This window comes from Argopecten irradians, chromosome 15 (genome assembly GCF_041381155.1).
Source record: "Argopecten irradians isolate NY chromosome 15, Ai_NY, whole genome shotgun sequence".
Taxonomy (NCBI): domain Eukaryota; kingdom Metazoa; phylum Mollusca; class Bivalvia; order Pectinida; family Pectinidae; genus Argopecten; species Argopecten irradians.
Window position 1 is genome coordinate 27,264,602 of NC_091148.1, and position 23,261 is coordinate 27,287,862.

General features: G+C 32.8%; 1 protein-coding gene, 1 long non-coding RNA gene and 1 pseudogene across 3 annotated transcripts; 1 reads left to right on the forward strand and 2 right to left on the reverse strand.

The window, feature by feature from the left end:
- Window positions 1-6,481: 6,481 nt before the first annotated feature.
- On the reverse strand, window positions 6,482-7,229 carry LOC138308736 (uncharacterized; annotated as a pseudogene).
- A 2,912-nt stretch (window positions 7,230-10,141) lies between these two features.
- On the reverse strand, window positions 10,142-20,949 carry LOC138308903 (26S proteasome non-ATPase regulatory subunit 14). Of its 2 annotated transcripts, XM_069249953.1 has the most exons (11): window positions 20,865-20,949; window positions 20,009-20,089; window positions 19,515-19,589; window positions 18,910-19,029; window positions 18,526-18,596; window positions 17,968-18,118; window positions 15,524-15,631; window positions 14,711-14,785; window positions 14,295-14,420; window positions 11,440-11,502; window positions 10,142-10,781 (listed from the first exon to the last, which is right to left on the reverse strand). In XM_069249953.1, the coding sequence occupies exons 2-11, from the start codon at window positions 20,054-20,056 to the stop codon at window positions 10,683-10,685; spliced, it is 936 nt and encodes a 311-aa protein (XP_069106054.1). In that variant the 5' UTR covers window positions 20,057-20,089; window positions 20,865-20,949; the 3' UTR covers window positions 10,142-10,682. The 2 variants fall into 2 exon arrangements, with proteins under 2 accessions (XP_069106054.1, XP_069106055.1); XM_069249954.1 differs by lacking the exon at window positions 20,009-20,089 and having other exon boundaries at window positions 20,865-20,913.
- A 593-nt stretch (window positions 20,950-21,542) lies between these two features.
- On the forward strand, window positions 21,543-22,670 carry LOC138309190 (uncharacterized). Its single transcript, XR_011206220.1, has 2 exons — window positions 21,543-21,777; window positions 22,570-22,670. It is a non-coding gene; the product is annotated as an uncharacterized lncRNA (long non-coding RNA).
- The last annotated feature ends 591 nt before the right edge of the window (window positions 22,671-23,261 follow it).

Genomic DNA, 23,261 nt, shown 5'->3' on the forward strand with positions numbered 1-23,261 from the left:
TTTTAGAAGTCACTTAATAATGTAAAAATACTAAATGAAATGAGATTGAAGACTGTTACTTAGGGTCTTAACCATATTCATTTTAATACACATTATAGATGTTAATGTTGCAATACTGGCAAAATTATTTCAAGTCCATATGTTGAAGGTCTTGTAATTCTCAAAATGTTGCAAACTTTTAGTGCTCAGAATACCAAATTAACAGTTTTCTAATTTTTTCTGTTTAAAGATTATAGTACATATACCAATTTGTATCTAGTAACAATGTTTGACCGAAATTCAACCATAGGAAAGAAATTTATATGTTATTTCTAACATGCACAAAAATATATAATTTTACTGCGCTGTTAACGGACAACAGTTTAATTATTGGGTGCTTTTTTGCTATAATGATATACAAATGTACATGTACATTTACATTATAATGTAACATCACGCTGATCTAGAAATACCATCTTAGGATAAGAAAGCAGGAAAATTATATAATTATGATAAATGATGCATCCTAATGCAACTTTCAAAATATATTGTATGTTCTGTTAACTTAAAAAGGTCAGTCAAGTACAAGTAAAATTTGGAAATCATATTTGACATAAATTCACTTACTCTTTGGTAGGTTATTAACGCAGATGTTACATGTACATGTACTATATATGTATATAAGGTCACTTAACAGACATATATGGAAGACCTTGTGGAAATATATCACTTTTCAACAGGTAAAAGGCTTATATTATTTTAAAACTTTTAATCAAATTAGTGTTACACTAAGTTGAAACTGGATAATTCCTTTTTGGATTTTTTCTTTGATATTACTGAATGGTAAAGTTACTTCCATGTGAAATAAGTTTCAAAGAATTTTGCTTGATTTTAGTATCAATCTATTGAAAATCTAATGAGATTATACCAGAGATTTTAGATATATCAAGGAAATCTTTAAAATTCTTGAAATAAAATCATTGTGAATTTAATTTAATTTAATTTCATTCATAGATTCTATTGTTATATTTTCATAGATATTAACAGAAACATATATTATGTATATATGTATCTGATATTAAATATGAACACTTATTGAAATGAAAATTAATCAATATACACTTTGATAAGTATCAACACAGGTAATTTTTACAGGTAAATTTACCTGTGGCATTGGGTCTGCCTTTAGGAAAAAGACTATAACCACTGTCACAACAAACTACCCTACAGCTAAATCCAAAATGTTGGCGTTCAGAGATACACCCCTTACAAATGCAATCACACAAAAGCCTACACGATCACTGTTTTTAGTGCGATTACACCTTTGAGTATGAACAATACTAGTTCTTTGAACTTTTTACTCGGCAAAATAAACTTATCACCGTGCCCATGCACACATGCATATGCATATACTTATACTTCTGTGTGCACATTATCAGATACATTATATGACAACTGCTGTATTACAATCAATTTATGAAGGACAAAACTCCAAAGAACAGGAGGACTAAAGAACAACAGAAAATAAATTTCAATAATATTTACTTTAAACTGGTATTGTTATTTATAAAAAAAAAATGTTTAATTATATGATATTAGCCTTTTCGGTAATTACTCTGTTAATACATTTATTGTTTTCTTATGTTTTACAGAATGTCTACATGCAAGGATCATTTCGATTGGAACCAGTCCAGGAGAAAAAATGTGTGAACAAAATGAAAGAAATCATTTTCAACTGTGGTAGCTTAGTACTGTAATAGCTTTTGATATGAAAATAATTACTATCATCATATTCAAATTCCATATATATAATACATTTAATGTTGTAAACATTTTTGATCCAAATAATTACCATCATCATCTTCATTCCATATATACAATACACATTAGTGTTGTGATTTGTGAATTTTACTTTAATATGCATATACTTGGTATTTGTTTATTTTCTATGACACCTACATGCTTGAAATAAAAAGAATAAATAAAACATTAAATTTATAACACAATATGACATTAGTTGTTAATATTTTTAGAAAACATATTAAGATTATTGTTAATAATACACTAATCATCATCTTCGGCATACTTTATTCAAAATAAATTAGATATTAATTTGCATAACACAGGTTGTCTTATGTTTTCCCTCCTTGACTATCAATCTTCTCTGATCACTCTGAAAATGGTGATTTTACCTTTTTCGGTCGCCACATGAACTGCCTTAAATCAATTATATCCAATGCAATGAGACAACTGCATTTTATTATAACGCTGTAAGGCAATTCTGCAAGATCAGCTTACATTGTTAATTTACATTGAACATATACATGCACAGTATGGTACCTTATTTATATCTCCTTTCCTATTTTCAATATACCTTGATGACTTGGAATCTTATCTGGCGGAAAAAGAATGTTAATTGTCTGACAACTATTGACAAATTATTTACAGATAATATTGAAATGTATCCCAAACTTTTATCATTTTATATGGCGATGACACTTCTACAACAAATGTTAAACGGATTTGAATAATATTGCATTAGATTATTGCATTACATGGAAATTATAATCTAAATATATCAGAAAGATAAAAGTTGTAATATTCTCAAAACGTAAATTGGCCCAACAACACCAGTTTACGTTATGGGATATAGAATTATTTTGATAAGAAGGGTATACATATCTATGTATATTTTTTAACATTAATGGTAGCGTTTTTAAAGAAAAGGAAAAAACTGCTGAACAAACAATTAAATCAGTGTCTACTATTTTTAAGAAACAAAGGAATGTATCCCTTCCTGTTGATTTTAAACTGAAAATATTTTAGTCACTTGTAATGCCAGTTTTATTATACTCATCAGAAGTATGGGGATTTGAAAATACAAATATTGTAGAAAAAATCATTTGTAATTTCCTCAAGTTAAAAAAGTGTATAAAACAATTCATGGTTTATGGCGAGCTAACAAGATACCCAATTGATATTGGAATAAAATGTAGAATGATTACTTTTTGGCATAATGTATACTTAACATGAAAATAGACCAGACGTTTTTAGCTCGCCTATTCGAAGAATAGGGGGAGCTAATGTTGTCACCCCGGCGTCGGCGTCAGCGTTGGCGTCCCATTTCACGTTAAAGTTTTTGAGCAAGCTTCTGTTTCGTCAATTGTTTAAGCTTAAGTCATCATAAATGTTTCTGATTTTATTTTCCTAATGTGTATGGATGCTGAACGTGATAATACAACCAATTTTGGGCCCTTTAGGGGTTTTTTGAGTCTGTTAATTTGTCATATTTCACGTTAAAGTTTTTGAGCAAGTTTCTATTTTGTCTATTGTTTAAGCTTAAGTCATCATAAATGTTTATGATTTTATTTTCCTAATGTGTATGGATGCTGAACGTGATAATACAACCAATTTGGGGTCCTTTAGGTTTTTTTTAGTCTGTTAATTTGTCATATTTCCATGTTTAAATAGTAAATACTTGAACAACAACTTCTTCTGAATAGGCGAGCTTTGCTGTTCTCCGACAGCTCTTGTTTAAATGGCTGTAAAATGTTTAAGATATTTTATCAGAGCTAGTTTAAATCATGTTTGGATATATCAATCAACTTGCTGTTTTACAAAAGACTAATTACAAAAACTTGTTAAAAGTAGACCAATTGACCAGTTTATTCAGAAAATGGTATGACTATATTGATAAGTCTTCTTGAGGACTGACATATTCTATATATTAAGACATTTTGGCATAGAAAAATATGCCTCTTGTCGGTCTCTGCTGCAAAACAATACTTGTTAACTGATACTTTGGTCCCAGGAACTTAATGAAAATAGCAATTCAGAATGGATATTTTAATTGACATCAAATTAACAAGGAAAAGTTTAAAGATGCTATAAAGTCATTTGGCATATAACACCATAGGAGATATTAGAATGGGCTCCTAAGAGTTTAGTATATGTTTCTTATTTAACACCTTGGTGTCCAAGGAATCCTCAAAAGTCCAAACTGGAAGGAACACTAGCAAACTTTATTTCTTATTGTCCAAAAAAATGTTGACTTTAGAAATATATCCTCCAATCATTAAGACCGAGCCATTTAGTACTTTCAGTACTTTGATTTATTTTTTTCAAGGCATTTTATAGTACATAACATAATACACAATCATACACATTCACTCCGACATACCATATACACAATACATGTATATTAACTGCAATCATATAAAGTACATAGATACATTCATACATCTATTACATTTATACATACATACTCACATATATTGTAAATCATATGTATAGTAGTTACATATTTCCTTACAAAGATACATACTTACATGCATACATAGATACATATATAAGCATACTTACAAAGCGTACATGCACAGGTACATATATAGTGTTGAAGATATATACATATATGACATACATACATACATACATACATACATACATACATACATACATACATACATACATACATACATACATACATACATATACATACATACATACATACATACATACATACATACACACCCTAACATAAGCACACACACTTACACACCCTTGTATACCTTCACACATTCTTAGCTCATACACATAAGAAAGAAAATCCTCATTTTTATAATTAACTATACATCAAACACTTAAATTTGGAGAGGGGGTGAGAAAAAGAGGGAAGAAAGAGAAAAAGAGAGAGAGAGATCCCACAACTGCTATAAGATGAAGAAGAAGAAAAAAACAAGCAAAAAAACATTTTTTTTAAAAAGGCAAAGTCAGGAATTAAAATTAAAGTTTTGGTTTCACACATGCATGTTAAATTTTTATAGCTACATTTCAATAAAATGTTTCCATTTTCTCCAATTATTGTCAAATTTCCTTTTTATGTTTTCATTTTTTATAATATGTGGTGAATTTCACAGTATTGAAATGATCTTTAATAGTATTGATGAGGGCGTCAAGACTTAAGGGTTTATGTAGACATCTACTTTTATATATATAGTGTTTGATTAAGATTATAATTTCGTTATCAACAATGTTAGCAACCGGAGACAATAATCCAAAAAGAAATGATTCTTTATTTAAAACAACAGGAATAAATAAAATGTCACACAGATTTTCAAATTGCTGTAATAGCTTTTGTACTTCACAACATTCCCATATACAGTGAATAATAGTTTCTCTTTCCTTATTACAGAGTGAACATAATGGGCTAGGATACAACTTTGTTTTGTAAAGAAAAGTATTCGTTATTAAAATATGGTGTATAATTCTAACCTGAAACCATTGCAGTTTGGAACTTTTTGTGACAGAAAATGGTATTTTAAGTATTTTTTTGCCATTTTTTCATTATCAAATTCAAAATCAAAATATTCATTCCATTTCTTGATACCATTTGGAGTGGGAGGTGGTGAAATTAAGCATTTGTAGAAATCTTTAGGACCCTTTTTATTCATAAAAAATATTTCTAATAGATGTGGCAAGAAAGGTTGGGCTAGCCTTTTCATTTGAAAATTATACTTTTGAAGTGAAAGCGTTTCACTGCAGTAACTACACCATGATACTGAAGGAAAATTTGTATTAATCCTGAAATTTTGAAGAAATTCATCAAAAGAATAAAAGGTCATATCATCAGTGTTTTTAACAAGGTCGTTGACTGTAAAAAATTGCTGCCTTAAACCAATTTGGATAAAAGACATAATTATTTCCAATTTTAAAAATAGTATGTGCTGTGGTGGTTTCAAAATAAAATCACTTCTGTGCCAGGGGGGCATTTCAATAAAAATCAATTCTATGGGTGGGTCTATCTGAAGCATTTGTGCCTTTTGAAGACAAACACCATGCGCAAAACAATTGTGTTTTATATTGCTGTTCAGTCGATCCTGACTGCAAACAAAAAACTGATTGAAAAAAATGTTAAAGTTTCTGACGTAATACTGACAATACAAGGCTAATTCCCCCGAACAAACCACCACAGGTAAAGGACTTAAGAGGGAGGTGTTTATTGTAGCAGAACCCCTTCTGCAGTTTTAGTTATAGGTCTGTTTCCAAAAATTAATATCCCAACTCGGGTAAACTTTTGAACTAGGATAATTTTTAAATAATATACATATACGATACAATTTACAAAAGAACTACAATAAATGAACACATTATGTAAAATGCATTCATATTCCGTTTTACGTCTTTGTTATCAGTATTACTATATATCCCCAAAGTAAAACATGATGAATTACCCTCAGTTCCACATTATCTATATTTTACAATAGCAATTAATTTAAGCACTATTTTACTCAAAGCCTATTTTAAAAAAATCATAAATCAATAAAATTTAAAGTTTTATTAAATCATCATATATTTTATCAGAAACACACACATTATATATGTTTCTGATTTTATAAAAGTAATTCAATGGTTTCAAAATAATCTATAATGATAAGATATGTTATCAAAGTGTCTCATATACATTTGGATGTACATATGGTATGCAAAAATATTTCATTTCTAGCTAATTTAACCAAGATGCAGCAGCTGTCATCAAGTCGATGGTTACAGTCTGGTAGCGGTCTTTCAGGGTTGCCAGGCGTCTGTCGATGTTTACATACTTATTCTTGCGGGGTTGGGTTGGAGCTCCAGCATCTCTCTGTATCCGGCTGATGTCGCGTTCATGTTCTGCATGTCCTTGAACATCTGTATAATGGTGTATATGTTGGGATGTGAGTGCATAACTCGTCTCTTCAGTTTCCCATGCCATGCTTCCAGGTGGTTTGTAGTGCGTGGACCCTCAGTCAGGAAGTGGTTCCATGTCGTTTTGTCTCCATTTACCCACTGTTCTGTCACGTAGTCGGTGAATGGTAGGAGTGGATGAGGGATGTCGGCATCATTGGCATCCTCCAGGGCCTGGAACCAGACGTCCTCTACACGCTCCATGGGAATGAGGGGCAAAACAGCAACTCGGCACACAAGGAGTCTCACGTCATCGTTGTCGCGGTACAGTGTCTGAAGTCCTGTTGACTGAGCCTTTCTCCATATGCACTGAATGAAGTGAAATAAACATCCTTTGACATCTATTCCAGGGAAGACACTTCGGGTAGCATTGTGTGTGGCAATCTCAAAGTCGACGAATGCAGTAGTCGGGTGGAAGGGAATGTTGAAGTTGGTCATATGCTCCTGAAGTAACGTGAAGAAGCGGTTGTAGATGGTCGGGCTCTTTCCGGGAAGTAGTGCATAAATCATCGGAGTCATGATACCGTCAATCTGCGTATGTCTTCCGAAATTTACTGATATGTCGTTCAGTATTGAGAGGGAGGCTGAGCAGCCGAGGTAGAGCATCTCCAGAAGGTCCTGTCGTCACTTTTACGAGTCTGTCTGTAGATGAAGCCGTCATGGGATAGGTTACGTCCGCCTCTTCTGTTGATGATGAACTTAACGTTGATCTGTGCGTTTGCCATTCCGTGTGTGATAAAATGAAATTACAGTAAATTGGAAAATGCTAGTACAGATGTTTTGCAAAATCTATATTACCTAAAACTAAAACAAGTCAGAAATTCTAAGAAAATGATGAGAAATTAAAAAATCTAGTACAGTAGTTCTATCAAATATTTACACTTAAACTGAAATGAAACACAAGTATAAATCAGTAAGAAATAGTAAATTGGAAAATTCTATTACAGATGTTTTACAAAATCTATATTACCTAAAACTGAAAACTAAAACAAGTCAGAAATTCTAAGAAAATAATGAGAAATTAAAAAATATAGTACAGTAGTTCTATCAAATATTTACACTTAAACTGAAAAGAAACAGAAGTATAAATCAATAAGAAACAGTAAATTGGAAAATTCTATTACAGATGTTTTACAAAATCTATATTACCTAAAACTGAAAACTAAAACAAGTCAGAAATTCTAAGAAAATGATGAGAAATTAAAAAATATAGTACAGTAGTTCTATCAAATATTTACACTTAAACTGAAAAGAAACAGAAGTATAAATCAATAAGAAACAGTAAATTGGAAAATTCTATTACAGATGTTTTACAAAATCTATATTTCCTAAAACTGAAAAACTAAAATAAGTCAGAAATTCTTTACACTTATAAAGCTGAAAAAAGCACAAAAATGTATAGACTCAGACAAAGTCTACTATTACAAAGACAAGTTGATAATTCAATGTACAATGATTTTTTTCTGAAATATGCCACTGTTTTATACACTTTTCTTCAGCAGCTTGACAATAATTAACTGTTACTGATTTACTGATTACCGATCAGATGAGTTGATTTACCTGAGATTTACCTGTGATCTTGCAATGAGAACAATTCTGAGATAGACTATTAAATTCGTCCTATCAACACAACTTAATCCCTATGTAAACAACCCCACCCTACCCAGAGTTGGTGTTCGGGCAAAGACCCCACTAATATGATGTTCATCTTCAATAAAAAATAATTATGTTATTTTCTGGGTGTTTTAATATAATAATGACAGAATATTTATCTAAAACATATTATATTCAATCAAATTTGGCAGTGGTACAGAGAAACAATGGATCAGTTTTGGCAAAATACTGTTATCTTCAACAGCTGTTGTCATCAACAAATATATATTTATTTAAGTTCACTGGTATTAAGCCGAGAAAAAAGGAAAAAGTGACAGTTCACAAGCTTAATTGTGAATTTTCAGATGTCTACCATTGAATTATGCTTGGGCAACACTTCAGTATCTTTAGTAGATTTTCCACTGGTTCTAGTAAGATTGTACCTTTATACAAATTTAGTAATAGATGCAGCACATCAAACAATAGTTCACTGCACCATATACAGTACAATTTTGCCCTAGGACTCTCTGGTGATGCTAGAAATTAAAATATGCCAATTCAAAAAAATAAATAAAAAAATAAATTCGCTTCTATGCCATGGCCTCATGCACAAAAAATATATATATGTGTGTGTGTGTGGGGGGGGGGGGGTCTCTCAATTCCCCTCCCCCCCCCCCCCCCCCCCTAATGTTTTGCTGGAACAGTGAGAGCGCTTTACACTTACACTTTAATGATGTGCCTTCTGCTGTCCTGTTATTATCTGCGTTGACCAAGATACAACATTATTGTTTAAAAGACATAAATTCCAATTAGGGAACTCGAAGCATGGTTGACATACAGCGAAAACATCAACATGTGTTAAAATTAGGATATTAGTATACATATTCTCAACATTTTAAGGAAGGAAAAATGGTGATAAGACCATTAGCTTGATTTGGTACAGATGCTTATCATTAGTGTGGTGGCTGAGGTCAGGGTACTCAAACAATGCTAGAGGTTAACACAACGTGATACTTTTTAACATTGCGTCGTGTGACCCACCCAATGTAATCAGGTGGAATAAGACCTCATACACTTGTAGGAGTAAGGTCAGGGGGTTGGTGTTAGTGCATGCACACAGGTGTATTTGTCTACAGTCACCTTTTACAATTTGTGTACACTAAATATTTGATATTGTGAAGTTACTTTTAACATAATTTTGTACAAGTAGTTGGTACGTCTAGTCAAACTGTCAAGAAAAAAAATGTCATATTGAACAATACCCTAGTGAACTTAACGTTTGCACAATGGAGTTCAAATGTGCAATAATATCAATGCGACATTGACGTCAATGGAACTGTTAGTTTGTTTCTAAAAAAGGAAAACCCAAATCCATATGCGATATCATATACCGACCTCCACGTGGCCAAGATTAGTGGAAAATTTGTATCTATAGTAACGCTAGTTCGTTTTAATAAAATTGATTAAACATCAATTAATCTGGTGGGGAGTATTGATACTCATGGGAGTTATTTTAGCAAGAGTATAGTATAGCTTACAATACAAGTAAAGAGCAATGCTGCTTCTTATAAATTTTTTGTAAAAACGTTAATATCAGTATCAATTCTAAAATCTACATGAAAACAATGGATGCACAGGAGTACTGGAGTCTATGATAGCTACACGCCGGGCTGGAGTACCCAGAAATCACTGACTAGCAGTTAGTACCTGACAACTGCCCTACATTGGATTCCAACTTACAACCAAGAGGCACAGGGCATGTGATAATATGTCTGGACATCTTTGTAATTACACTGTACCACTCACCGAGCACAGACATGATATATAAACAAAATGTAGAAGACAGAAACTATTTAATATGACATACTTTATTACTGAAATTTGGTAATGATTTAAGCACAGATTTTGTGTACATGTAGTTATACTAGTTGTCATAATGATCAATGAAGTTTGGAAGGAAACATTCTGTTCCATTTCTCTTATGTCTCAACAAGCGACCTCTGGGCTATTTAAGCCTTTTAGTTATTACAGTCTAGAATAACCATAAATTATTTCAAACCTCAGAAATACAATGTATAAACATGTGCTTTTAAAACATATATCAGTCAACTCTTACCTACAATATATTCAAGATCTTATCAAACATGAGCTGTAATTTGTACATTTCAAGTGTGACGTAAATGTCTCCATAAATACAGATACATGGACAAAAGATGAGACTAGTTGGATCCAACTCCTCTCGGACACATGAAATGTAAACTTTTTTTAAAACATACAGAAAAGTCATGCTTGATTTAACGTCTCTGACAGCACTTTTAAAAGTTTGTGACCAGATGTGAAGATCTTGAGTTACATCTGTTCCCCATCTAACAGCACTATAGTTACACAAATCATTTGAACACCACGGTATGAAGCATGGCCCCTAAACACTGAACAATATTGGTTGTCATCAACACATCCACATGCTCCTCCAAGTGACGCTTTGGGTCCTGTCGGATAAAAGGAGAAAATATTTAGAGGAATTAATACATTTTAGTACATACTTCGTTGTTATTGTATTAAATTGAAAGTAATTAACCTTGAGTCTTTCAGAATCTTTAAAACTATCTTGTCGACAAGAGATGCCATTTTTTGTACTAGTACATGTACATTTATGTTTAAAAGTTATTTCTAGTACTCAGCTAAGCAAGCCTCACATTTTATTTTTGCAAGATACATAGATTTATTTGAGAGACTAAGAAAATAATATCTTCAAACTCATCAAAAATTTGCAAGTAGTTTTCTGGACTCAGAAACCTACAAAATTCTGCTGTAACCTTACTTCATTACCTCTATGTGCCAGGACTTAATTATACAAATGAAAGAATCGAATGCCTCGTTCATACATATTAAGGGCTTCTCTACTAAGTATTAGGTTTTCCTTATAAAGCACTGGATATTACTTACAAATCAACTTTACACAAATCTACATTCAGAGTGTTAACTTCATAACTAACCTAAACTGTAAATTTCTTAACAAAATATGCATCTCATCATTTTAGCGCAATTATTCCTTAAATCAACACATACTGATGTAGAAACACATAAAACCAATTATCTTTCATACCGGAGAGCCAACACAACGTAGAAAATATTTATAAGACATACCAGTTTGCCAACATTCTTGATTGCCAGCTGTTCCTGTGTCATGTTTTCTTCTTCTTCTAAGGCCTGTGGATTAAAACAATTTGTATGTGATTAAAACTAACTAGACAGTGATATAACCTTATACTGACACTGCACAATCCTGGATACTACGACGGTAGCAGTCCATTCATTCTTTGTAGAGCACACTCTTTAACAGTGACGTAATAGAAATCTTGAACTCGGAAGAAAATTGAATGAAACCACGTAAATGATGAAATCTGCAATGATTTACATAACACTCGTTATTATGGAAAAAATTCCAAACCTAAGACTCCATATTTTGTTTATTAAGGTACCGTATGTGATTTCGTTGTTTGTACAATGTGTGTTGTGATAACTACAATCCCTATATAATTACCTTATGATAATTTTTAGCCAGTTCTAACATCTCGTTCACTGTGATTTCACTGTTTGTACAATGTTGTGTTGTGATAACTACAATCCTATATAATTACCTTATGATAATTTTTAGCCAGGTCTAACATCTCGTTCACTGTGATTTCGTTGTTTGTACAATGTGTGTTGTGATTAGCTACCATCCTTATATAATTACCTTATGATAATTTTTAGCCAGTTTTAACATCTCCTTGACTGTGTTTTCGTTGTTTGTACAATGTGTGTTGTGATTAGCTACAATCCCTATATAATTACCTTATGATAATTTTTAGCCAGTTTTAACATCTCCTTGACTGTGATTTCGTTGTTTGTACAATGTGTGATGTGATAACTACAATCCCTATATAATTATCTTTTGATAATTTTTAGCCAGTTTTAACATCTCGTTCACTGTGATTTCGTTGTTTGTACAATGTGTGTTGTGATTAGCTACCATCCCTATATAATTACCTTATGATAATTTTTAGCCAGTTCTAACATCTCCTTGACTGTGATTTCGTTGTTTGTACAATGTGTGTTGTGATAACTACAATCCCTATATAATTATCTTATGATAATTTTTAGCCAGTTCTAACATCTCCTTCACTTTGTGATTTTGTTGTTTGTACAATGTGTGTTGTGATAACTACAATCCCTATATAATTACCTTATGATAATTTTTAGCCAGTTCTAACATCTCCTTCACTGTGATTTCGTTGTTTGTACAATGTGTGTTGTGATTAGCTACAATCCCTATATAATTACCTTATGATAATTTTTAGCCAGTTCTAACATCTCCTTGACTGTGATTTCGTTGTTTGTACAATGTGTGTTGTGATTAGCTAAAATCCCTATATAATTACCTTATGATAATTTTTAGCCAGTTTTAACATCTCCTTGACTGTGATTTCGTTGTTTGTACAATGTGTGATGTGATAACTACAATCCCTATATAATTATCTTTTGATAATTTTTAGCCAGTTTTAACATCTCGTTCACTGTGATTTCGTTGTTTGTACAATGTGTGTTGTGATTAGCTACCATCCCTATATAATTACCTTATGATAATTTTTAGCCAGTTCTAACATCTCCTTGACTGTGATTTCGTTGTTTGTACAATGTGTGTTGTGATTAGCTACCATCCCTATATAATTACCTTATGATAATTTTTAGCCAGTTCTAACATCTCCTTGAATGTGTTTTCGTTGTTTGTACAATGTGTGTTGTGATTAGCTACCATCCCTATATAATTATCTTATGGTAATTTTTAGCCAGTTCTAACATCTCCTTGAATGTGTTTTCGTTGTTTGTACAATGTGTATTGTGATTAGCTACAATCCCTATATAATTACCTTATGATAATTTTTAGCCAGTTCTAACATCTCCTTGAATGTGTTTTCGTTGTTTGTACAATGTGTGTTGTGATTAGCTACCATCCCTATATAATTATCTTATGGTAATTTTTAGCCAGTTTTAACATCTCGTTCACTGTGATTTTGTTGTTTGTACAATGTGTATTGTGATTAGCTACAATCCCTATATAATTACCTTATGATAATTTTTAGCCAGTTCTAACATCTCCTTCACTGTGCATTTCGTTGTTTGTACAATGTGTGTGTTGTGATACAATGTAACTACAATCCCTATATAATTACCTTATGATAATTTTTAGCCAGTTCTAACATCTCCTTCACTTTGTGATTTCGTTGTTTGTAATATGTGTGTTGTGATTAGCTACCATCCCTATATAATTACCTTATGATAATTTTTAGCCAGTTCTAACATCTCCTTGAATGTGTTTTCGTTGTTTGTACAATGTGTGTTGTGATTAGCTACCATCCCTATATAATTATCTTATGGTAATTTTTAGCCAGTTCTAACATCTCCTTGAATGTGTTTTCGTTGTTTGTACAATGTGTGTTGTGATTAGCTACCATCCCTATATAATTATCTTATGGTAATTTTTAGCCAGTTTTAACATCTCGTTCACTGTGATTTTGTTGTTTGTACAATGTGTATTGTGATTAGCTACAATCCCTATATAATTACCTTATGATAATTTTTAGCCAGTTCTAACATCTCGTTCACTGTGTTTTCGTTGTTTGTATAATGTGTGTTGTGATTAGCTACCATCCCTATATAATTATCTTATGGTAATTTTTAGCCAGTTTTAACATCTCGTTCACTGTGATTTTGTTGTTTGTACAATGTGTATTGTGATTAGCTACAATCCCTATATAATTACCTTATGATAATTTTTAGCCAATTCTAACATCTCGTTCACTGTGTTTTCGTTGTTTGTATAATGTGTGTTGTGATTAGCTACCATCCCTATATAATTATCTTATGGTAATTTTTAGCCAGTTTTAACATCTCGTTCACTGTGATTTTGTTGTTTGTACAATGTGTATTGTGATTAGCTACAATCCCTATATAATTACCTTATGATAATTTTTAGCCAGTTCTAACATTTCCTTGACTGTGTTTTCGTTGTTTGTACAATGTGTGTTGTAGTCCTGGAGTGATAGGCCATCCACCCAACTCTTCTTGTGTAAGTTTAACAGCATCTACAGAGGTCAAGGTCATCTGTTAGTTATGTAATATCATTTTCAAGGTCTTATGTTGAAAACACCTTGATCAATATAAACATGTCAAGGTCACAAATTTGCTGAAATTTGGCTTCAAAATGAATTGTGTTGTTAGGTCATACAACTCTTATTATCATTCTTAAATAGACATATTTTTTAACAAGAACAAAACCGTTATCACATTTTCTCCTGAACATTGAAGATATAAAATTGAACTGGTTTTCAATTTTATAATATAATATTAAGTTTCTAGTTTTTTTCAGTGTTACCTTTTGTTCAAGTTCATTTTTCCTGTAGTTGATGGCAATGGAATAATAATGTCTGTTGAGTCCGTGTATCAAAGCCTGAAACACAAAGTAATGGCTACAGGGCTAATATCACAAGAGGCCAAGATGGCCTGTATGGCCACTCACCTGGATGTTACAATGATAAGGACTCACTCAAACATTTCTACAAACCTTTCCCTGTTTTAATAAATGTAACAACACAATTGAAAGATGTTGAATTACTTAATATATCAATTAGTTTTCTGAGCAAATGAACTTTAAATTCATATGAAACTGATAAAACAAGAACAAAGCATTAAATACACACAAGGTGCTCCTATAGCTACCTGCGCAATAGACCCTTCAGGAGTTGGAGGAATGACGCCATAGGATCATTACTAGCCAATATCAATGTCAGACCGGCTATGGTATTAGTCTTATTCCTTGAATTCCCTCCAACTAGTGATGCTAACAGTCAAATATAAGTGGCAAAGATTCAATAGTTCTGCACCTACACAGGGGGTCAAACATTGTTTGATAGGTAATTTTACAGGCTTCTGTTTAGCATACGGCCCTTCTAACAAACTACAATGTCACATTCAGCCAAACAAAATCCTATACCCTGCCCAGGTGCTGTTTTTTGGGTGAAAATCCTGTGGTTTTTCTTCATTAGATTTTTACTTAAGTGGGGGCAGTAATATGATTCTAGCAGCGAGGCGTCTAACAAACTGACTAGGTATAATAGCTATCAGTCAGATGGGGACAGTGACATGATTCTAGCAGCAAGACGTCTAACAGACCTAGACAGATACCAACCTGTATTGAGGGTTTGTGAAGATGTCCGAGATTTGATGTTGTTTGTCGCGGTTCCTGGCCCAGAACCATCATGTTTGGATTGATGAGACGGAAAGCATCGATGACAACCTGTTGAGGAAAACATACTTACTGTACTATTCATACTGTGAGCATTATTATCCTCAACATTACTATCAAACACATAGTGGAACTTATTCAGCCCTGTTAATCAATACTGTTTTTTTAAGTAATTGATCACATCGCTAAAAAAATTCTGTTATTCTCTTCATAAAGAACTCCAATACATCAGTTTTGAGATACCAAAATGACTTAAGTTAAGTATGACTACCACCAATAAGTTCCACCTTCCAGTGATTCTACCATCATATTTTGAACTTTATTGTACTCAGCTCACATCTCAATATACTATATTCCCCAAAACCCAGATAAAACACACCTTCTTTTAGATAAGTGGGAACATCAGTTATAAAAGACCAAATCATGATACAGTGGAACCTCTCGAAACCGATCATGGTCGGTGCATATAATTTCGGCCGGTTTAGAGACGGTTCAGTTTGGAGAAGTGAACCAAATACCGATCATTACGATCCGTAGTTAATCGATCGGAAGTCGTTTTTTACACTAGTGTACCGCATGTGTGCATAGTGTTCGTTAAAACCGACCGATATTGATTGTTAATGTGAATGTTATCACAAAAGAGAGAATCATACGTTTAAAAGGAATGGATTCCAACAATCTTGACTTTGTTACCGCTTATAAACGTAGTTTAGTTAGTTAGTTGCGTGAATGTTCTTGGGGATGTTCTCGTCTGCACTAACCTACATGCATATGCACATGGCCGATCGCTTGCGGTTACGTCTAGAATCAAATTATATGGTCTAATTACACGATGTAAACTATTAAATTTTGCAATAATGATATTAACAAAGATATTTTACAATGCGTGATTGAATATATATGCCAAACTAAAATATTTGATTTCTGATAAACATATTTTATATACATGTATCATAGCCCTCTGCATATATAAGCAAACAAAAACAAGTAACAAGTACCCATATCTAATTACTTGATAGTCAAAATACTATCTAGCAGTGCAATTAAACATCTAAACTATTGTATATGTTAATATTTATTTCTAATTTACTCTAAACTATCCTGGCTGGATGGATACTGAATACTGTTTATCGAATATTGAGAATCTTTTATACTATAATAATTATCTAATTGAATAATCAAACTGTACATATTAGAACCATAAATGTTGGTTAACTCCAATTGTATAAAAAATTGCATTCAATCTCCTACCAATTTTTTTTTTTTCATATTCAACTGAAGACAAAATGCTCATTTGTTGTCAGACTTTCATATATATATTCCAAAGGGATGGGTCATTGTGCATAAGCACGGGGACTTTTTGGCCTAATATCTCATGGTGTGTATGTATGTTAGTCTGTCAATAAATGAGCATGATTCTTATCCCTATCCAAAAACTACAATCACTAGGAATATGAAATCCAAATAACTAAACTTGTTCTGAAACATTTTCTATAAAAAATAAAATTGGAGTTATCCCCCTTTAATTAGTAATTATTAATATTATTATCACTATACTGTAATTAATTCGATTTATTTGTATATATAAATATATGTATTAATTAATTGCAGAATGAATTCATGTTTATATTTTAAAATAAGATCTGGAGAGGACTTAAATAGGCGTAGCCTGATGTCTGATCCTATTGATGTACATAATATCAATAAAATATTGTTGAAATTGAAATTACACGATGATCAGTCGATGCCGGTCATTATATGACATACTCATTTTCTAAAACAATACATGGCTTCGGCTTCTTCAAACAGATAATTTACGTTATCCGACAACTACATGTAAATAAAAAAAACCTGTGTGATTTGATTACGAAACTATCTCTTTATTACTAGCTCTGCTTGTTTTCCTACAGTAAACAAACCGCGTGCACGTGGTAGACCTTCGTTAAATATCTAAACAATAGACAGGGTTAAATAATTAAACACCATCTCGGGTACCGTGTACCTATAGCCTTCACATCTGTATACATGCCCCAGGACATGGCATGCGACAACTATGGTACAGGTACGTGTGTATTTCACGGTCGGTTGATCAGACCTCAATGCAATTTATTGGTGTCGCTCAGGTAAGGCCGGTTTTCAGAGGCGTATTTTAGTTACATTTGACTATTCCGATCTCAAAATCGGTCCGGTATTCAGAATTGGGAGGGATCGGTTTTGGGAAGTTTTATATACTATTAAGAAAGAGGAATTAATTCCGTACATGACATCCATGTTCGGTTTCTAGAGGTGATCGGTTTTGAGAAGGTTCGGTTATGGGAAGTTCCAATGTATTATTTTAAGTAACGCCATGATGAAAACTTATGAACAGTATATAATATAAACCCCACCTTTCCTTTGACACTCTGAATGGGATCGACGACCACAGCCACAGCTCGCTCTGACAGGGCCTCGAAACTCTGCTGTGTGTTTATGTCTACACCTGACAGCCAACAGCCAAACCCAGGATGTGAATGGTACCATCCAACCACCATCTCAGGTCTACAGAACACATCAGAACAATGTTATTATTTAAGATACATGTGTAATGTCTACCTGGTATTAAATACAAGTGTTATTAATTATTGCTTTGAAAATTTCATAAATGATAATCATATTTTGCGGAGAATTTAGACAACAGCAATTTATGTAGGATTTTTAAAGCAAGTCCAAAAAGCTAATTTTCCTACTTAGATGGGTCCAAATGGAAAGAAATATAATAGAGGGCTCCAAAATTTGAAAAAAAAAAAAAAAAAAAAATGGGTCTTATAAAATTACAGTAAACAAAAACCTGTGTATTGCAGTCACATGGCCAGTAAAATATGAATTTCCTAAAATAATACACTTTTATCCATGAAAATGGCTATATATATATATAAGCGTAAATTCTGTTCACTTTTTTCACTTACCTGCCTGTCTGTTTTAACATGTCCAACATCTTAGCCTGGAACACTGGATCTACAGCTTCTACACTCACTCCCTGTAATCAGGCAAAGGGATACATTTACTAAATTCAAGACATGAATTCAGGTCAAAATAACGGAAAAGGATTTGGGGAAAATGCTTGTAAATGCAACTTCTTTTGTAATACAAAACGTAAATTTTCTTTTATCATCGTTAATATCAATTTTCATTTATTTTTGTTATAAATTGAAAATAAAATTGTATTACATGTCCTAGCCTAAAGTTAAACTTCACTAATAGCTGATAATTAATTCTTAGACTAATTAACATATTTGTTCTGTACTCGGTAATTCAAACGCTTAAATGACCCACAAAGGTTTCGAACTTACTGTTCCTGACTGGGGCATGGCAAACACATCAATGACCCGGACTGTGTAGTCGTCTACGAACTCTCCCAACATCAGCCCCATCACTTCCATGGGGACACCAGCTCGACCGTGCTTAAGCATCTAAAACAAAAATGAGCAGTTGTAATTATTAATGATATCATATATTGATTACAGAATAATTTTTCATACAGTAAAACACGGTTTAATATAATGAACCTTTGGGAACCAACAAAATCACTTTGTTACATGTATATAAACATAGTTTACAAATTTCAATCTGCTTTGTGGGAAAAGAAATTTTTTCGAAGGGTGTTAATGTAGCACATATATGACGTCATGTGACTACCCCAAGGAACGATAACAGCATTTCACATTTGCAGGCTATTCCCAACCTCCTGGGTACTTAAATAAATGATTGATGATTAAATCAACAAAATATCTCATTCATTGAGATGATGACATTTTCAGAATTTTTCTGGTACAGCATTAACTACCATGCCAAACCGTAGTGACAAAGGCTCAATTTGATCGCTGAAGACTATATCATAATTCAAATCATGATATGAATGTTTCAGATTGCTTTGAATAATTAAATATATAATTACCTTGAGGAGAGCTAGTGATGATATATACACCTGTTCTGCTGTGTCAACGGCCGGGGCATCTGTAGGAGGAGCTCCCTGTACACAAACATATACATTCTAAAATTGTGATTTTTACAAATATTCACATTGGTAAGCAATGAATGAGAATCAGTATCAATCTTACTAATTTAATTAAAAGGTACATTTAAACGACATTCATCCAGGGTGTCTTAAATTTACAGAATTCCTGATTTTGTGCAAATCCAAAAATATCTGATTGTAATTTGTTTACTTGAGGGCAAAACTGATTACAGGTTTTTGAGTAGGCACTGATTTTATAGGGACGTTCTGTACCGTTACCAGAAACATAAATATTTTTTTTTGTATGGCCCAATGTAATGAAGCTCCTGGTAAGCCAATTTCTGATCGGATGTTATTTAAAAACGTTCTATTTCATAAGTGTCTTCTTGTGCTAAACCTTGAACATTGTTGGATTATCAACAGTAATTAGTTACCTGTCCGAGTCCTGGCATACCACCTCCTAACCGTAAAAGTCTCTCCATTGTGTTTCTTTTGTGATTTGATAATAATATAACCTAAAAATAGAAAAGTGTCATGCATATACCCAGGTAGTGATTACCAGTACTGAATTTAGTTCTGATACAGTAATTATTGCTCATGTGACAAATGAATTGAACATGGATACGGGGATTTCAGCTGTATAGTCAGACAGTTAGCTTTTATGACTATGCAGTTGAGTGTTGGTACTTTTTACCGAAGTGAAACAATGTTGAGTGTGGCATTCTCTTCGATAGGTGACCGTTCTTTTGGTTAAAAGCTGTTGGCTACGTTATGGCACGTTAATACTTAATTCTAATATTTTGTAGGAGCCTGGGGCCTTGGATATTGGGCTATAATTTTTAAAAAATGACCCATTTATTTCAGAAAATTATCCAATATTATTGTTTGTTTTAAGTCCTTTTAGTATTTTCTACAATGTTGAATTTAACGTTAACCAAGAATGACAGGGTAGCATATCTATTTTGCCAAAGTGATCCCTAAGTATCAAATTAAATATTATTGCATGTTATCAACATTCAATCGTTCAAAACGATATCATAATATACACAAGAAGTATATCAGGTCATAAAAATCGTGTTATGACAGCGAAACACGGTCAAACACCACGTTTGTTGATCATGACAATGCTATTTCGTTTGTGGGTACATTCGTAGTTTCAAAATCAGGTCATACAAACGCAGTTTTCACCAGCACAAGATTCTAACATACAAATTGGTCGGTAGTTTACACATAAGTATAAAAAAACTTGCATAATTCTAAATAATAACAGTGGAAAATCGAATAAATCACCTGCTTTCAACCGGTCCAACTTGCAAAATTTCACCGGAAGTAAATTGTGAATACTAAAATTAGAGGGAAGTAGACAGTTTCCGTTTATTTTTTTCCGGAAACTGTTTTTATTAGTAGTCGCAATATCATGAACCTTTGATAATAACATAGACCTCTATTAATGAAGATATAAAGATATTAAAAAAAAACGTCAGTAATAGTTATTAATAAACCATATTTTTAATTAAAATCATTAATTTGAGAACACGATTACATAATAGGATACGAACAGTAAAGCCATACAGGTACATTGCTCGTTTTTTTAAACGACATATGTTGTAATACATAAAATATGAGATGTATTATAATATGTCATTTCTTAAATGAGCCAGGTACCTATGGTTTACCTAACCAGGCATCATCGATACTTCAGGGGTTCCGATCACTTACGATCTGTACACCCCTGGACTACCTTATGTAATGGATAATTTCCGAAAACCTGTCCGTTATTAGAGAGAATGGATAGTACCGAGCCCGCAGGGCGAGGTACAATCCATTCTCTCTAATAATGGACAGTTTGAGGAATTTATCCTACTTAAAACCCATCATACCACTACTCACTACCTTGCGTACCCTGTTTGAGAAATGGGACATCCCATTTCAGGAATAGCACAGGTGTGACAAATAATGGAGTAACAGTGTTGAGATGCATGCATAATCATTTAGTTTTACACCTTTGGAGGTACAACAGTGTTTTTGAACATGTCGGATAGTGATATTACCTTGCCCGACAATCATTTAGGGATGTACGAAGCTGTGATTCAGATGATATAACGTTCTAACTGGAGTAATGGTGTGCCTGTTTAAAGTGACCAATTTATTCGCACAAGGACAGGTGCATTGTCTAACTTTACATCAAATACATACAAGCAAGGTGAGTTTTCCCTACAATTTAAACATAACTGTTTTTCCTAAAAAATATCGACCATACGCATGTTATAGATATGATAAAACAAATCCATATCTGATTGCTATGATAGCATTGCACTGGTATACTGTGAAACCTGTCTAATCCGACACCACGTGGGAGCAACTTGTTTGGTCAGATTATTCAGGGTGTAGGAAAGTCAGATACTATTGTATACTATTGTTGCTATTGTTGAATACGGAACAGTTACAAATAGGATGTAGGGAAAGCAGGTGTCAGATTAGACAGGTTTCGCTCTTAAGTATATTATGTTTAACCATAATCATCAGAGTACCCGCGGACATGATTTGAAAGTGTACAAAGAGCATTCAAGGCTGTGCGTGAGAAAACACTCGTTTACCCAGAGAGTCGTGAATACTTGGAACAGTCTCCCATCAAATGTTGTTCAGTCTAGGACAGTTAAGCAATTTGAATATGAACTCGATTCACATTGGAAAAATCAGCCACTAAAGTATTTATACACTGAAAAAATAAATCCGTGAATTTCTAAGAGCTGACTATTATAGGATTATAAAAAATCCTGTACATGTTAACATGTATGTTGTCAGAATAAATCTATGTATCTATGTATCTATGTATATGTTATAAGGATTGTGAGATATCTGAGCTAAAAGACTGCGTATTATCCCAACTCGGTCAAGAATCTAGAATTCCTATTCCTCGTCAATTACAAGTTTAAAAATATGTAACAAATAATAATGCAAGACTCTAATTATGTTTTTTTTTTTTAATTTTCAGAACAGTAACAGCTAGGAAGGGGAAGTAATAATTTCAATGTAGGAGTGAACATAAATGTAATATTTTGGACAGTCAAATAAACATGTTTGGTTTTCCTTACAGCAGCGGTTTTTTCCTTTGTTCAAAATAGACTGTCCATTATGTAATATAATGGTCATATACAACAAAGGAGATTTTACTAGCTGGGTTTTAATGTAAACTGGAGGCAGCTCAGAGTAAAAAAAAATATGAACCAATTAAAGGCCCGCAAAGATTTCCATTGAAGACTACAGAGAGAGAGTGACGCCCAGCTTCAAAGCCACATGTAGTCAACAAAAGTGTACCGTTATACGGCTGCTTTGATGTGCATCAAAGGACTAAATTACATGTTCTGTTCTGTTGCCTCCAGTTTCAACTATGAGATAGTGCAGGGGTTTAGAGATCAAGTAAGCAAATCAGGCGAGAGGTCTGGAGACCTGGAATAAATGGTGCTAAATTCTGCATTCTGAGGATTTTATGAACACATTTTCCAAAATATAATAAATAAATGCTAATAAATCCTGCATTTTGAGGACTCCAGAAAATATTAGAAGCCATGTAAACAGAATGTTTTTTTTTATATTTTTTTTTAACGTCTATTGTCATATTTTGATTGAAACTAAGTTATGTGAATTGCGATGCCTAAAATCTGAATTTTTATAGAGGCATTGAGC

Bases quoted from the DNA above. Each gene is read 5' to 3' on its own strand.
- LOC138308903 (XM_069249953.1), bottom strand. From the start codon at position 20,056: ATGGAGAGACTTTTACGGTTAGGAGGTGGTATGCCAGGACTCGGACAG. The intron at 19,590-20,008 runs GTAACTAATTAC...GTTTGTGTACAG, and splicing joins GTATGCCAGGACTCGGACAG to GGAGCTCCTCCTACAGATGC. The intron at 10,782-11,439 runs GTATGTCTTATA...TTTATCCGACAG, and splicing joins TCAAGAATGTTGGCAAACTG to GACCCAAAGCGTCACTTGGA.